The sequence below is a fragment of the Stigmatopora nigra genome, chromosome 9 (genome assembly GCF_051989575.1).
Source record: "Stigmatopora nigra isolate UIUO_SnigA chromosome 9, RoL_Snig_1.1, whole genome shotgun sequence".
Classification (NCBI taxonomy): Eukaryota; Metazoa; Chordata; class Actinopteri; order Syngnathiformes; family Syngnathidae; genus Stigmatopora; species Stigmatopora nigra.
Genome location: NC_135516.1, coordinates 9,794,760 through 9,811,491, shown reverse-complemented (window position 1 = coordinate 9,811,491; position 16,732 = coordinate 9,794,760). Strand labels below are relative to the sequence as shown.

At 39.5% G+C, this 16,732-nt stretch overlaps 1 protein-coding gene across 1 annotated transcript in view; it reads right to left on the bottom strand.

Annotated features, from left to right (window-relative positions):
- The window catches only part of LOC144201309 (receptor-type tyrosine-protein phosphatase S-like), a 75,380-nt gene that overhangs the window by 53,480 nt on the left and 5,168 nt on the right, over positions 1–16,732 (bottom strand). The window contains exons 2-4 of the mRNA XM_077723823.1: positions 14,352–14,440; positions 5,548–5,758; positions 770–915 (exon numbers count right to left, since the gene is read on the bottom strand). Coding sequence (XP_077579949.1) covers positions 770–915; positions 5,548–5,689 — 288 coding nt within the window. The 5' untranslated portion in view covers positions 5,690–5,758; positions 14,352–14,440. The remainder of the gene's footprint in view (positions 1–769; positions 916–5,547; positions 5,759–14,351; positions 14,441–16,732) is intronic.

Here is a 16,732-nt window from a genome sequence, read left to right as displayed (position 1 = left end):
AAGCTTCATTCAAACAGAACGAGCTCACTGGGGCAAAAAAAAAGGAACCCCGCCCCAGAAAAAAAAAGAAGAAGTGACCCGTGATCTTTTGCATCTGTTCAGTGCTTGGAGCAAGCCAACTATTGCTTCATTTAACCCCACTTCCCAACAGCTCGGCCTTGACTGCCAAAGAACATAATGTTGACTATTCCCTTTAAGTGAATAGTAAACTTTTAGCACATCATGATTTTAATGGTACCAATTAAATGTTAATTTTGTGATTGAATGAGTAGTATTTTCATGATATTACTATCGTATACCCTATTTTCAACATGAATCCTAACACTACAGTATTTTATATTTGAAAACAATTATTTAAAAAAGAGAACAAATTAAATAAAATTATTTTAAGTAAACTCCCTTTCACCATTCAAATAAGTCTACAGGAATATCTTTATAATGCCATAGTTTTCAGTTATTAAGGCATTTAGTCACTGCCAAGCTCCCAGACAAAATGAATTGGACAGTCCAATGAGTGCCCTTTAAAAAAGGTTAAGTATTATATAGTACTCATTGTTTTAAATTTAACAGTTAATGTTTAGCAAATAGAAGAAACTTGGAACTTCATTCTACGGTTGAATTTGCGTACTGTTAGCTTTTTCTTCTTCTGGGAAAACATGCACTCCAGGACACTGTGATAGAAAGTCGACTCTAAAATATAAATTATTTGTGTATTTTGCATGGCATGCGGCAGTGGAAATATTTTGACATTGCGCACTGTGACAACCACCTCGATACGCTGAGAGTTGACTTTCTTGCCCTTCTTGTTCCAGTAGACGACAGGCTTGGGATTTCCGCTCGCTTGGCATACAAATGATGCCACGCCCCCAGACACCCCAATCTGGTCTGTGGGAGTCTTGGTGAACTCGGGAGCAGCTAAGAGATGGAAAAAAACAGAAAAACAAAAAGTTGATGGATTGAACCAACTGACTAGAGAATAAATACCCTGCTGACAATCCCCAAAATCGCCTCAGTCACATTTTGCTTTGCCCTCCCCAAGTCGAGTTCACTTCCTGGGTATCATCTAGACTAGGGGACGCAATGAAGGACATCCTGTGGGTCATAAATAAAAAATAGGCTGGTGCATCAGAGGAACAGCTTTCTGTGTCCAACTCACTAACTCGCTCACTTTCGGCTTCTATCGGGCCAGAGGAGCCCTGAACTGCAGCAAAAAAAGACACACCGAATTCCCATACAAACATCAAATGCACGACATCCATACATAAGCGTCTAATTGGTGGCGTATTAATACCTGATGGGTCCATTTGTTGGAAGAATGGCCAGCTTTGGGCAGTTGTAGTACTTCATCTGCACCATTTCAGTCACTCTTTCAACATTACTGTTAATTTGTTTTACCCAGAGGCGGCAAGTTGAGGAGAACGATGGTGACAATTACGCCTGGTGTTGGAGCTCAAGAGTACCAAAGTGGCGCAATTGCCCTCTCCGCAAAAAAACAGCAATTTTCCAACTCGGCCATTGAGCCAACATTACTGAACCCACATTTTTTTTTTCTTGGGCGAGTGAGTCAGATCAATCAAACAAGCAACACGCGCCCACCCTTTTCCTATCTGTCTGCGGCCCGTTGCCATGGTGGCCGGCTTAACTCCTCGTCGGCTACAGAATCGTTGCGATCCATCAGGGTGAAGGCAGGATGACCCTTACCATGGCAACCTGAATCCCTCCTCCCACTTCCCAAGAGTCTGGGCGGCTAAGGTCTTGCCGCGTTGCTCACTCTCTATTCGGAGGATGGCTAAAAAAAAATAAAAGCACACTTGCGGATTGCAAAAGTCTGTTCGCACAGTTTCACCTCACCCAGGCAGAAACAGGCAGGCAGTTTCATTACAGTGCCTTGAAGCGAAGAACAAACCCAAGCTTATAAAATCTCCAACACTGGCAAAGGGATGGGAATTGATAGGAATTTAGCCATAAATCTTTGGCAGGCAGTCCCAGTGGACGAGTGGTTAGCGTGTCGGCCTCGCAGTTCGATCCCAGGTGGGTCTTCATTGTTTGGAGTTTCCAGGATTTCACTCATTGGAGAGATCTGGAACTTAACCTAAGCTATGGAAGTCCCATTTTAGGTCTGGATTGACTGAAACCAACAGTACTTTATTGAGTTTCTCACACAAATACTCATCTGGAGGTTTTCAGAGAAAAGCATGACGGATTCGGAACTATTAAGAAACGCCCTAAAGCTTCGATTCCAGGTGCAGAAAAACAAACCCAAAGCACAATACTCCCACCAGTGTGAGTTCCGTTGACGTGCAATGTTCTTTTGGCGCTATACATAGTACTGGTGGCCAGAAAATCACATCATAGCACCTGCATTTAGGACATATGAACACTGATCTCTTGTTTTTGTCAAAGAAAAGTATTCATCTTAGGGTATGTTATGACTTTTTACTAATTGAGTCATTTAAATCATGTCATCAAGGGGGCAGTTTGCTGTAGTGACACGAATAAAACAAATCCTGAATGTCAGAATGAAGCGGTTTTGTGCAATCATCAACAGAATGCTACATAAAGTTGGACTTGACAAAACTAATTCATTCGAGAGAACCATACTATATCTGGCCTACCAAACTGAAACATAGACCCGAGGACATAGAAAGTATTAGAACCTGTGAAAGTAGCAAAAGAAAAATCAAATAAAATGTCACGTCAAACTGCCTTGTCCCAGTGACAGGATTACAAGTGAATTTCATATGCCCTGTTGAGCTCCAACGCGGTTTTGGCTGGCTTGACGTACGGTCCAGAATGTTTTCAGTACAGTACTCTCTTAAATGCGCTTCAACACCAATCCTCTTGCAAAAAAAAAAGCGACCCTGCTGGCAATGTTACCACTTAAGCCTCTTCTTAAAGCCAGGGAAAAGCCCTGCAAGGCACTGACTTTGGGTGGATTTGCACTGAACAAAAAACTTGTTATGACTGGATGGTTACGAAAAGCTGCCTGGAAAAAAAAAAAGGAGACTAACGAGCAGCTCTTTCTCTTAATAGAAGCTTTCGCTTGTTTTCACAAGAGAAGCCTGGGTCGGATAATCTCCTGCCACTTGCCTACTTTAATAGCGCACCTTTTTAAGCCTTGTAATTGTCTAAATGACGGATTGAGAGCGTTCCCAGTTGGAGGTGTAGCAAAGCAATTCGCATTGGGCCGACGTACGCCGCGGGTCAGGGTGCAATTGGCGCTTTAAAGTAGTAAATGCAAATGAAATGCTTTTTCAATTGAACGACATCTATAGGTTGGCAAAAGCTGGTGTTGCAAATTGCGTTTGGCGTTTATAGAGATTCGTGACTAATGTCAGGGGGGTTCGGTGCAGCAAGACATGCTTTGACAAGCCTTTAAAGTCATTTTCCTAATGCCTTCTTTCCTTTTTGTGTATTTGATAAATGCCCATTCAAGGACGGCAGTAAAAGCAACTAAACGGTGTTATTTGTGAATTGTATGTAGGAAATAAAAAGCTTGTTTTTCTGTGTTGTTGAATATCTTTTTTTATTTTGTTTTGGCTCAGTTATGTTACCATTATTAAATGATTTATTATTTGCTTATTTTTACAGCCCAATTTTGGCTGTCAATCATCCAAGTGCAGTCTACAGTGTATTGGTACACACATGGACACCCTTATGCTGGAACATGGTGTTCATTATTGACAATCCGCAAGGAGTGCACTAGTCCAATAATAGAACAATGCACTGGTTTTGGTTTGGGAGATGGGGGAGGGGGGCATATTCCCAATCACACGTCTGCAGATCTCACTGTCATTGCTCAGGTGAGCATTTTTAGGGGGAAAAATGTCATAAATTGTGCATTCAAGGGTAAATAAACATGAATTGTATGGGGAAATATTTTGTATATTTGCTAGTTATATTCTAGAATCTGCCTTCAGTACAAAGAATGATGGGAAAATGGCTATAAATTACATAAAAGACCATTTGAATAGTTCAATAAGTGTAAAATCCTATTTGGAGGGGGAAAAATACAAATTCTGAAAAAAATAGTTGTTGGAATGGCCTTAAGTGTTAAAAAAATCCATTCCAATTTTACACTGTGCTCAATAGTGGTGATAATATTTTTTTTATAATTAAAATTGGGTTTTTTTCAATAAAAAAAGGGATTCCATAATCTGAAACTGATATATTTCTCTTATCTGATGCCTCTACTAGTGCCAAAGAACTACCAGGTTACTACAAAATAGTTAACGCTTCACCGAATACTTTATACAACATACATCAGAAACCGAAGCGATGGTCTCAAATGAGTCCTATAAATGAACAGGAAAAAAAAAAGAAATACCTCTCAGAAAAATGCAATTTGCAGTGTTTGTGTGGCAAGAACGTGCAGCTCGTCTATGTGAGCGCGTGTGGACCAGCCAGGCAGGAAATCAGAGCAAATATTGTCATCAAAAAGATGATGAGAAACATTTTGATGGGACCTCCCGGCTTATCAAAACACATTAACAAGCAACAGTCCAGTTCCAAAGCAGTCTTACATGTAAAATCCTGGCAGACGCAGACACGCGTGAAAAAGTCTAGGCGTGGCATATTCCCACATATATAGGCCCACCCTTTCACACCACAGTACACTGCATTAACACCTGATAAGACAACAGCTGCCACTCACAAGAAGATGAGAGAGAGACGGCAAATCTGGGACGCATAAGGGTGGAGTGTCATCGGGGTACGTAACAAGATGGCGCCGCATCAAAAAATTTCAATGTCAACACGCAATGGCTCCTCCAGAAAGCCTGTCTATTCCCACAGAAATACTCCCAGCTATCATCGAACTTTTGTTGCCATGGTAACCAAATAATGTAGGACACGCCGTTCTCCTAAGAATTTAGGAAGGTTTCAGAACAAAACAAGAATGGACTGTGAGGAATCTGAACTAGCAAAAGATGACAGACAAAAGTTTTGGAATGTGGATGTGTTTGAATTAATTTACTCTGGTAGTTATTTTAGATTAGATTAGATTATATAACTTTAGTCATCCCGTATTCAGGAAATTTCAGTGTCACAGTAGCAAGAGGTTTTAGTCATATTTAAATAGGTAATACATTTTGGATCTAGAAATGAATTGTGTTATTAAATTGGCGGGATATATTTAGAAAATTAAATGGAAGAAAATTTTTAACATTTAATTTTGCAGTAATAGGGTCAAAAAGGGTCAGAAAAATAATCTTGCAAGAAATGTATAACTTGTTCCTCTAGTATTTGAATTGTACAACTGTTCCATTACTTCTGAATAAAGACTCCCCAAAATTTCAATAATATATGTTTTTGGTTAAAGAAAAAGAGCACTAGAATGATAGAAATAAATAGAATAGTGATACTTGAGCTATAAGTGAATGAATTCATTGCTGAACATTTTTCCCTTAACTACTTTGGGATATTTAAAACTGGTTTGAAAAATTGGCCTTGTAAATTGGGGCACCTGAAACTCAAATCTCCATGTGTGTCAGTAAAAAGAGGATGCGTGTTTGAACATTAAAAAGATGTCAAATCCATTGGACATACCTGGTCCTGCAGACAGATTGTTCACATTAATTAGCAGGATGCTGAGATGCAGGAGGAGAGGCAGGGGGGCGGTCCTGAGGCGGAACCCGGGGATCAGCCTCCTGGACTGGGTTAACGCACTCTCTGTGCTGGCCAGATGCATGGTCCCACTCTAGGCCGCTTGGATTGGACTGAATTGCGTTTGGGGCTTCGCTCAGCAGGGGTAGGCGCTCTGCACACACACAAAAACACACACACAAAAACATGAAGGTCAGCCAAACAGAAGGAGAACGTAGTCGCCGCATCTCTGATTCATCGCCGAAATGTCAACGCGTAGCAAAGGGAAGAGGGGACTCATCCGAAAATTCAAAGCGAGGTAGAAGCAAAATCTTCCTGGCTAAGAAAAGAAAAATAAAGGCAAATTCATGCTAATGCAGGATTAAATCTTTTGATTTAGAGAGAGCACTTCTAACTAGGATTAAGGGCTCATGTGGGCCAGCCCTGCCTCGACTAATTCCAGAACAATAGAAGCACTGTGCACCAACCAACTAAGACAAGAAACAGGCTCAAATTGTTATTTTGCCACACGGCTTCGGCATTAATGAGCCTCTCTACTAGTGAACCGTGAAATAAGACGCAGTGATACGTTTTTAAGTTGCCTTGCTCTCCTCAAAAGTCATCATCATTTTAATCTATCCTTGGCTATGATTTAAGTCATTCGATTTCACCGTTATGGCGGATCATAAAGAGTAAATTAATAACCGAGGGTGTTGCATGGAGGGGTACGAATGCGGCAAAAATGCAATAGAAGCATATAATAATACAGGGAGTCCTCCACCTACGACGTTTTGACTTTACAACAACCGTAAAGTCACCTGTAAGATATAGTTTCTATTTAAGGTGAATAGTTCTTGTCTGTGTTTATGCGCCACAATTATCTTTCCCTTTATATTTTCATAACCCCACAGAAAGAATAGCAATTACCATGGAAACAAAGCTGTCCATGATAAAAAGAGAAGAAATAACCCTGTGCATTCCTCATGGAAACATTTAACAATCGCATGACACAAAATGCACTATTTTGTTGAGTACTGTGTTCTCCGGGATGTCCCTAAATGCACCCCTGTAAACAAAAACACGCTATCCATCTCCCAGTAATAATGGTGAGAACATGTTGATTTTTTGTAGTTATTTATACTATGTACTATGATATAAATTTGGACTAAATCCGAAAAATTAGGACAACCTGGGCATCCTAGGGACGCAACTAGAGGACTACCTGCTATCAAAGACTACAGATTTATCCCTCATCCTTGTAAAACGCACGTACGCTTTCCCATAATTCAGCTGTGTGTTCTTGCAGAGCAGAGACTCAGTGTCCCGCTGTCAATAACTCTTAACTCGGTCCTTCACGTCAGGTGGTAGAGAAGGGAGTCTTTGTTAACATGATGCAACCACATGTTTCCCAAAAACAAGGATGTGAGTAAAAAAAAGAATGGGGGCAGGCCCAATTTGAATGACATTACCCCCAACAGTGGGGGATAATTTTATGGGATTTTGAAATGATTCCATACATGCGGTATGCAAATCAACAATTTACAACCAGATGTGATGTACTGCTGCAATGCAGTGCCGGAATCGGGATTGGGATCGGGTCCAATTGCAACATTAGTTTGGGGATTTTGTCATTGGGAAATGTGAGAATTTGCAGTGTGTGAAAATTATTTTTCAATTGGACACATTCACTGCGTGCATCCCAGAATGTCATTTATTAAATTGCTAGTTATTGACGGAGGTGGATCATGTAAATTGGGAGGACTGGCTGTGAAAGCACAGGTTGAATAAACAGTGACAAACAGAACAGGAAAACAAACAAAAGCGAGTATTTCCAGGAAATGGGTGTCATTATTAACATCATTTGTGGTTGAAATGCATTCAACAACGTTTATAAATTAACAAATATGGCTGAACGATTACTTTAATGTATTTTTTTTAAATCAAAATAATATATATTTCCTTTTACACAAAAAAATAATGCTAGTGGAGAAATAGCATCCATTTTTCTAGGAATAAATAACGGAATCTGACGTATAATTGACTATTCATCTGAGTTTAAGCAAATGAAGCATTTGAAAAACAAGAAATCCACTATTCTAACAATTTTGATCATGTGGGATTATTATTATTTTAATTTATCAAGGTTAAGGATCAATTGTATCACTGCAGGCATAATTACATTAACTTTATAGGGATTTTAACACATCATTACATTAACTAACCCATCAGATCTCAAAGGCAAACATAGTCCTAAGAACTGGATTGATCCGGGTGAAGCCAAACCCCCCCCCCTAAGGCCAAAGTACCAACTTGCATGGTCACTTCCCATAGCGTGACGCAGCATGTATCCCAAGTTGATGGCCCATATTGTCATTGATGTATCAGCACGCACGCAAACGACGCCTCGTCCGTGACAGCCTCGCCGCCGCGTGAGCACTAATGTCATGGCGAGATTACCGCTGACCCTTTCCAGTCTCATTTTCTAAACGAAAGAGGCATTTGTGGTACCTGGCATATTTTCCAAGACTCCCCCGTCCACTTATGAAGCTAATGACCTGCTCCAACACATTACTAGCTGCCACTTCCTCCTTAAAAAATTGCCAATCTGGAAAAGCACGTCTGTCTGTGTGATTCGCGGGGCTCTATTTGGCTCAACGCTCCATAGCATCGGTCTTATCTCGGGCGGGCGTAATGGAGGGTGAATAGAAAAGCTTTCAACATGTCAGCCTGGCTTTTTTCCCCCCTCAATTGAACAATATGATAAGAAGAATCAGGGCTGATTCAAGCTCCACCGGCAGAACGTTAAGTAAATTCGCCTTTTAGGGAAACTCAATTGGTAGCTGTTAATCTAACTTGGGTTGGCGAGCTACATGGTTTATACTGCATTCAGACCGACTGCCCCTTTTTTTTTTTATCGTTGTGCGATGTCCCCCGGTCGGACCAGATAGTCCGCGCCCCGCCATGTCGATTTTGATTGAATTTTCTCGCCGCAGAGGAGATGGCCGAGTTGATCTTTCTGTAATGGATTTCAACAAGGAAGCTGCCAATCAAATATGTTTTCTCATTTATGTGACTTTAGTTGCCAGAGCAGGTAAAATAGGAGAATTGTCAAAACATATAATACAAGAATTCTTAAATAGATGAAGGTCGTTTTCTTGTTCATTTTTTCATTAAGTGAACTAGAGATGTTTTGTTCCATTGACTGAAACTTTTAAAGACGTAAACACAAAATTGACCTTAATCATAACTTTTCCCGACTATAAAACACACTTTTGTTAGGTAGTTCTGTTTAAGCTATAGTTACTGTTGTTCTCCATTTTACTAGTTTCTTTTATGCCTGTTCTTAGCTTCTGATCAGATAAAAAAAATTGCACTCATAAAATACCCCAGCGCGACTTATATACGAGTCCGAGGCGAACGCAGCTTTACTCAGCCGCTGCACACATGCATATATCCATCCATACATATTTCAATATCTGCTCCCTTGCTACTTTGCCATATTCGCAAAAGCCTCTGTACCTCAGCGCGCCCTCTCAATAACCCTTCCTATCTTTCCTGCAGTTTATCCAGTGCTCCCCGTTGTTTTTCACCTGCTGACAAAGCCAGCTCTCTTCTCTCTTCCCTCTTCCACTTTAGTCAGCCACCAAAAGCCTTAATCATCCTCCGGTCTCCCGTCTCCATTTGGTGCTATTCCTGAAATCTCCTCATCTCCCGTCCTGCTCGTTTTCTTGTTAACCTTTGGCGATGGCATCCTCTGCGTGTCTCCATTTGGCTCATTCATGTTCCTCCTTCCTACGTGCACTCCGACCTCTCGCTCGCCGCCAAATCCTTTCTCCGGTGCCCAGCTGCTCTACCAACGCCCCCCCACCCCCCCCCCACCCCTCCAGATGCCGCTGAGCCATTGACAGCATTCGAACAAAAGGCTTTGGAGCGTCTTACAGCTGGGTTATTAGACGGGACACAACCAAAGCAGATGCGGTAAGCAGTAGAAGGCTGGTGTTTGAGTTCAAGTCGGGCAGACGCAGAGAGTATCATAGGGATGAAAAAAATACCTAGTCACGAATGGGGTTACTCCTTTAGAGGTACTCACCCTAATTCCAATGTCAAGAAACCCAAAAGTTCTGAAGACATTTAGGTAGAAGTAAGATTCAAACTGTGATGAATTAGGCTGAGAACTATGTGAAATAACAAGGACAAAATGAACTGTGAATGCCCAGCTCACTCTGTAAATGTATCATCAGCCCTTAAACTACATGGTAAGTATGGGGGTAAAGACATGTGTATGCCAATAGGTCATCAATATGCTCCGGCAAAGAATCAATTCATTGTTTTAATAAGATGTCACTGGAAGCAACAGGTTGCTACCAAAATACTACACTCGACCAACATTTTCCACTACAATAGTGTTGATGTTAACACAATGGCTGCTATTTCCTGCAATAAACACGGCCTGCGAATCCAAATGAGTTTGACACCCCTGATCTAGTGCGTTGAAAATAGCTATCTATATCACCTCTATTTTTGTTAATGACAAACAAATAAATGAATATTAATTTTAACACATACCTCCAAATATTGAAGCCCTACTAGAAACCCACATTATTTGACCATCTAATTTAATACTAATACATTTTTTGCGGCATCTTAGTGTCTTAGAACCCCAAAGAGTGCACATAAATACATGTTAAGGCCAAAGTTGCAGTCGCCGAAGCCCCTCGCCCTCCACTCGTTATCATCACAACATACTCTGCCTAATCATTACTCAGCATCCAGTGAGTGGGTAACACAAGAGAGGGTTGCTGGGGGCAGGGGGAGTGCTTATTACCACTTCAATGTGACAACACAGATGGTCATGCAGACAGATAGATTTATGGGGGATACATGCCTATTTATTGCATGGAGCAGATAATGAGACCACAGCTCAGGTGGTGAAATCAACACCGCTCATTGTGCGCCATCGGCCTCACATAATAACATTGTTTAGCGTGGCCCTGCTCCACTGGGAGACCCTAGACGCCGGTGTCAAACTCATCTTGGACGCGAGCCGCATCATAGTTACAGTTTACTTCGTAGAGCCTGTGTCTGCCTAATACAGTTGCCACGATTAATCGGCAAGTCAAATGAAGTATGGGGTATCTGAATATTATATCTATCCATATTATTAATTGTATTGTTATTATTTTAGCAAGAAAGAAGAGGTCGATGTACAATTGACTTTTGCGGGCCGCAAAAAAGAACATGCTGAGCTAGATTTAGCCCTCCAGCCGCAGGTTTACCACCATTTTTTTTTTTTAGTTTGGTCACTTCCCCCATCTATTTGAAATGACTTGTTCACTATGCCATTCCTCCCATTTCAAATTGATTGGACATCCATCGCCCACAATGGCATCCAATGCGATAACGGGTCCGTGATGCCTTTCCCTGACAATAAAGTAACAACTAATAGCTCCGGTCTCCATGACAACAAGCGACCAGCGCTTATATAAAAAGACCCTTGCGGCATGCGAACTGTAAGACAAAAAATGTTCATGTCACGGATCCGTGTGTATACAAAAGTAGAAATCTATCTCATCACTAGCATTGCTTTCCATTGCACCACAAAACTTTACGGCAGATTTCTAATTTATTCGCAGTCACTTTTTACTCTTTCATGTTTACACCCAAGCTTGTGATCTAATGGTGTACACAACAATGCTCCAAAATAACCTTGTTTTCAATTATTCATAGCTTTGTTGCCATTCTTTCAATAGGTTAAAAGGAAAGCAAGATTAGTCACATACTAGCAGCAATTTCTGACTAATATTACCTCACGCTTCCTGTGACCTTGCGACCTTTAGGCGAGCGGTAGTGGCAATTGCATACACACCAACTAAAACAATTTACACACTCACAAAACACGCTGGGTTTTTTTTTTTGTAAACACACACAAGCATAGCAGATGGCAAAACATCACGGGGGAGATTGGCAGTCTTTCTCTCGTCACATTTTTCTCTTTTAAACACACAAACTTGAAGACACACACACACAAATACACACACACACACACACATTTGAGGATCAGAGGCACAGAATGAAGTATGGCTTACTGCAGGCATGAGTTGCGTTGCCCCGGTTACATTTTTAGGAGTGAAATAAAATATCTAAGAGACTCGAATAGAGAAAAAAAAAACACCTGCCACTCAAATAGGGGAATCTTTGTCCTGAATAAAAATGAATGTGGCTTCTTCCTCAGTGACATTTTAGGCTTTCTTTATGCTTTAAAATGTCTACACAAAATGTTTACATCATAGTAACAACAAAAAGTAGATGAGTGTAAAATAATGAGCTATGGCCTTAAGGGAAAAGGATTCTTTTTTATTTTTTTGTTAAATGTCGCAACATAATTTACAAGGGAGGCTGAATTCAAGCGATTAGGAGGATATATAACATCATTATTCACTACATGAATACTTTCATAAAACATAGTCGATATTTAAGACCAATATTTATGCTGTGGGTCTAGCTTTCCAATTAAGTTTGAATAATTAAAGAGGAAGAGATTCAGGGCTAACCTTTGGCCACCAGGGGCAGTATCTCATAATATCTTTAAGCATAATGTTTTTTTTTATTTCGCTAAAGGAGAATTATTCACAAAACTGTGGATGCCAGCTATATAAATCCAGTGAGGAAAAGATTAATCTGTAACCTGAAATTAAATTTTAATAATCTTTCTTATTTTTGTATACAATGATCGAAATACTGAAAATTCTAAATATCAAGTACTCCTTTTTGTGCTGACCAAATCTCTTGTAATCATGAAACTACATAATGTCTATTATTAATGCGACATAAGTATACCGAGAAAGAAAACCATAACAAAAACAAATCTCCCCTCGGCACTTCCTCTCTAGTGTTTTCATTTAACAGTGTTTTTCTTCATGTTAGTATTTAAATCACCATTAAGTTGTGACTAACCAGGCAGCACATATTGAAAGCGATTAATTTATAGATGTACGTTAGTTCATTTGAGCGACATTAACATGGCATCGCCTTCTTTTTTTGGTGTTTTTTTTCCTGCTTTGAGTGGTAATTGAAGAAGCTATTAACGTTTCCCAATGCACAACATCAGCACGTCATTAAAATTACACGCAGGCATCACAATTGCCACGGAACGTTTTATCTGCTGGTTGCCTTCATTTTTTCCTCTCTATATAAAAGAAAAAAAGATGGGGATGTGCTTCAGCTGTTGCTCATCACAATTTCATAGCTAGCACAACACACAAAATTGATGATGAGGTGCAAACGTGAGGATGGAGAGAAGCCTGGCTAAACTTGGCTCTATGAAATGCAACATAAAATACCCTGCAAAGCTGCTAGAAGCCAACAAAAGGGCGATAAACACCCAGTGCTCTTATTGGGGCGCCAAGGTCAAAAAACCAACATCGAATCCTATAATGGAAGCACCAGATCAGCTGGTTGACAGATGGAATGACATCCATCCACTGACTAATAAATGTATTACCAAATGGCATAAAAGTACATATGGAGAAGATTATAACAGATGAACGAAGTGGGCTGTTATGTTCACACAGAATCAATCCAAAGTGATTGGATGTCTATTATCAAATCAGTTTTAACATTTTAGGTTTCAAGGGGTTAACTAAAAATCCTCATCTGGATCAATAATTATTAATTTTATTTATTCATCTATTTTACATAATTATAATTGAAATATAAATTAGTTTTTAGCATTGGAGGTATGCAAAAGCATAACCTAATGTAGTTACGAATGCCTTTTATTGCTTGAAAAATCCTCTGGATTGATTCATCCTTATTATTCCGACACGTGTACTTCATTTCTAAGCTTAAAAATGGAAACATATTACAGATGGTATAGAAAAAGAGGACAATAGATGATTCATGCATGTCTATGAAGTAAGGGCAACGCTTACTCACTCAACGGTATTAAAAAAAAAAAGAGGCAAGATGGGCGAATACGCTATTCTGTAGTCTATTCTTCAAAATGTCTTTCATAGAGGCCTTGTCCTTCTTTTCAGATGGCGAAGCGTTTCTATGCAGACAGCCACTCATTTTGTAGTCTAATGGTTGAGTCCTTGTCAACTCGCTGTCCTATTAGCATATCCAAGGCCTGCATAATTTTCTTAATACCAGTCATTATACTATATGTACATACTGATCATACTGATTTCCTCATGACTATAGTGCCCCAAATTTATGTACCTCGAGGAAATAATTCAACTCTAGTCCTTATCTAGTTAGCAAGTATTAAAGCAATAAAACTGTACAAGATACAAAGAAACGGCCTTACAGATTAGAATTATTCCTTTAAAATATTTAAATGCTCTAAATTTTAGACTAACGGTATTTTTCAGACTATGAGTCACACTTGAATAGTTGCACCAAGCGAATAATACACAATAAATAGGGAAAAAATACATATACTATAAGTCAAACTGGAGTATAAGTCGCATTTTTGGAAGGGCAATTTTTTTTTTATCAGAAACCAAGAACAAATAAATGTTAACATAACAATAGTAAAATGGAGAAGAAGCTAAACAGCATATATCATAACAGTAATATTAAAATTTCATAACAGTTTTCAGAATACTAGACTATGTCGCAGGCCCAGCCAAACTATGAAAAAGGTATGACTTTATAGTCCATAAAATATGTTACTTTAGATGATAAATAGAAGAATTACCATCTATATTATTGCTGTAAGTAATGTATATTGATAGTTTGTTGAAAAAAGCTAGTTTTTTCTTTACCTTTTGCCTGCTTGCACCACGACTTTTCAGCATATGTCCATCTTTCTCATCTGCCGTCTGTGCGATTGATGGTGTGCGTTCAAGGGCAACTGGAAAGGGGGTGAGAAATGTGTTACGACATGTTCTGAAAGAAGTGAATTGTTTTAATAGCTTGTAAAGTGTGAGAGGGACACCAGGGACAGATTCAGAACTTTTCTCCAGCCATCGCTATCTATCTGCCCATTGCCATCATCATATTTCAATAGAATGAATGGTTGCTTGCTTGAAAGACTATTGTGAAAACACCACCTACACACGCAGACGTGCAAGACAAACACCTTCAGCCAAGGCACACTGAAGCCAATTAGTGAGCTCCGGTAGGAGTAAGACTCCCTGGCAACGCTGAAAACCGCCATCTCCCAGGATCATCATTGTCAATGTAAACCCCCCCTCACCATGCCATCATCATATCTTGAGATTCATTAAGAAGATATGCAAGCAAGCCTCTTGTTTACTTAGTTTTAAAAGGAACACGCTTTAACGGTTCGAATGATCATCTGGGCTCGTAACTGTCAAGAAAAACTGTCATATTTTTGAATGTTTTTAAGGGTTTTTTGGTCCAAAGTGGGAGTGTCAAATGGGTTATTTTTTGGCCATTAAAAGAATACTTTAGGGCACTGAAAGATGAGCCAGGTTAAATGAATTGGAGCGCTTTTGTTGTCAATGGCAGATAGGGAGTTAATTTTGTGTTGCTTTCTTGTCATTTTGCTGGTCATTTTGTATAAAAATCTAGTTTTACAGTGCCTGGATCAAAAAAATAAAGGCATTTGATTCTGTATGTAAAGTATGAATGAGCTACAAAGTCAGGCAGAGCACCCCCGAGGCCTGTATGTTCGCCGTACCTGTTATAAAGAATCCATGTTCGATGGTATTAACATAATTTGAATAAAAATGTGTTATTTCTAACACCAGGTTACCATCCAACGAAGAAGAAAAATGAAGATTAATTTTAATTATACAGTATATCACAGAATATGCTGACAATGACTTTTTACTTCCTCCTGTTTGGCAATTTGAAGGTAATTATTTATTCATTCACAGTTTATGGTAAAGGATCCGCAAGCTGATAACGACGAGTTAATTCATTTATCTAGAGATGTGTTTTCTCAGGATTGCTTTTTGTGTAATTGCGCTACCATGGTACTACCTGACTGACTTTGTCACATGGCCTGTTGCCTCGCGGGAGCTCATTATCGCACAATGGCAACGCCGCAGAGATCATCTACAGATGGAACTTTTACTTTACATTACACCATTTGCTTAAGGTTAAGAGTGAGCCCAGACAGACCACAACAGACTAACTGATGGATGACTTTCATTTCGGCTAGGCAGCATATGGCGGGGACCAAATTCGCCTTTAAATGCTCCTCGCCTAGCCTTCCTTGCAGTTTTGGTCGCTAACCAGCCATTGCATGACTTCCCCGATGGAGATGAGATTTGCGACGGTAAATGAATTTCTCCTTGAGGAACGATCAAGTGGCGAATGGCATCAAAAAAATGACGTAATGGGTTCGAAAAAAAATATGTTTGTCCTCTATCTTAACCGGATTGGATGAAAACGTGTCCTGCGAGAGAAAAGCATGCCAAAGTAAATACATAGTCAGTTACTCTCCATGCTTCAGTGTTGGGAAAGTTATTAGCTAAATGTAGTATAGTGGGTGAATAAAATCGTGCTTTGAGATTTTTTTTTATTTAAGTAAATCAATAAATCATAATAAAGTGAGCAAGGTCAATTAAAGGCACCCAGCGGCTGTTCAATGAGCAGCAAATCAATTTTGTTTGCGACCTTATACAGTATTGAAGTAGAGAAAGAAACAACCTGAAGCTACACTAAAGTCGAGGGGAGAAGAGGGTCCCACCACTTAATGAATTGTTTATTAAATTGAGCTGTAGTCGTATGCAGCTTCTCTTATGACTCCAACTTTAATAATTAATGTAGTGTCACTGATACTGAACATTGTGTTCATCCAAAACTTGCTGACAAGCTATACATAGATTGCCATTTTTTTAATCTATTGAACATATAAGGGTTATATTATTCTAAATAAACAGATTTTCCACTGCATTTTCTTATTTGTCATTCACTGTAAATCATTTCTATCATTTTACAATGTCTTTCTTACCAATCAACAGTATTTGGATAAAATAAGCTAATATCTTGTGTCAAAATCTCAACTGAATCAATGATAGGAAACTCAAGGAAACTGAATCATTGATAAGATAATGCGTCTTACCGTATCAGCCTCAAAAGATGATTGTGTAAAGAAAAATAGTTACACTGGGGTTTTGTTCTCTCATTTTTTCCCTCCCATGTCTGCAGTGGTGTTCTTTGTGCTGATATC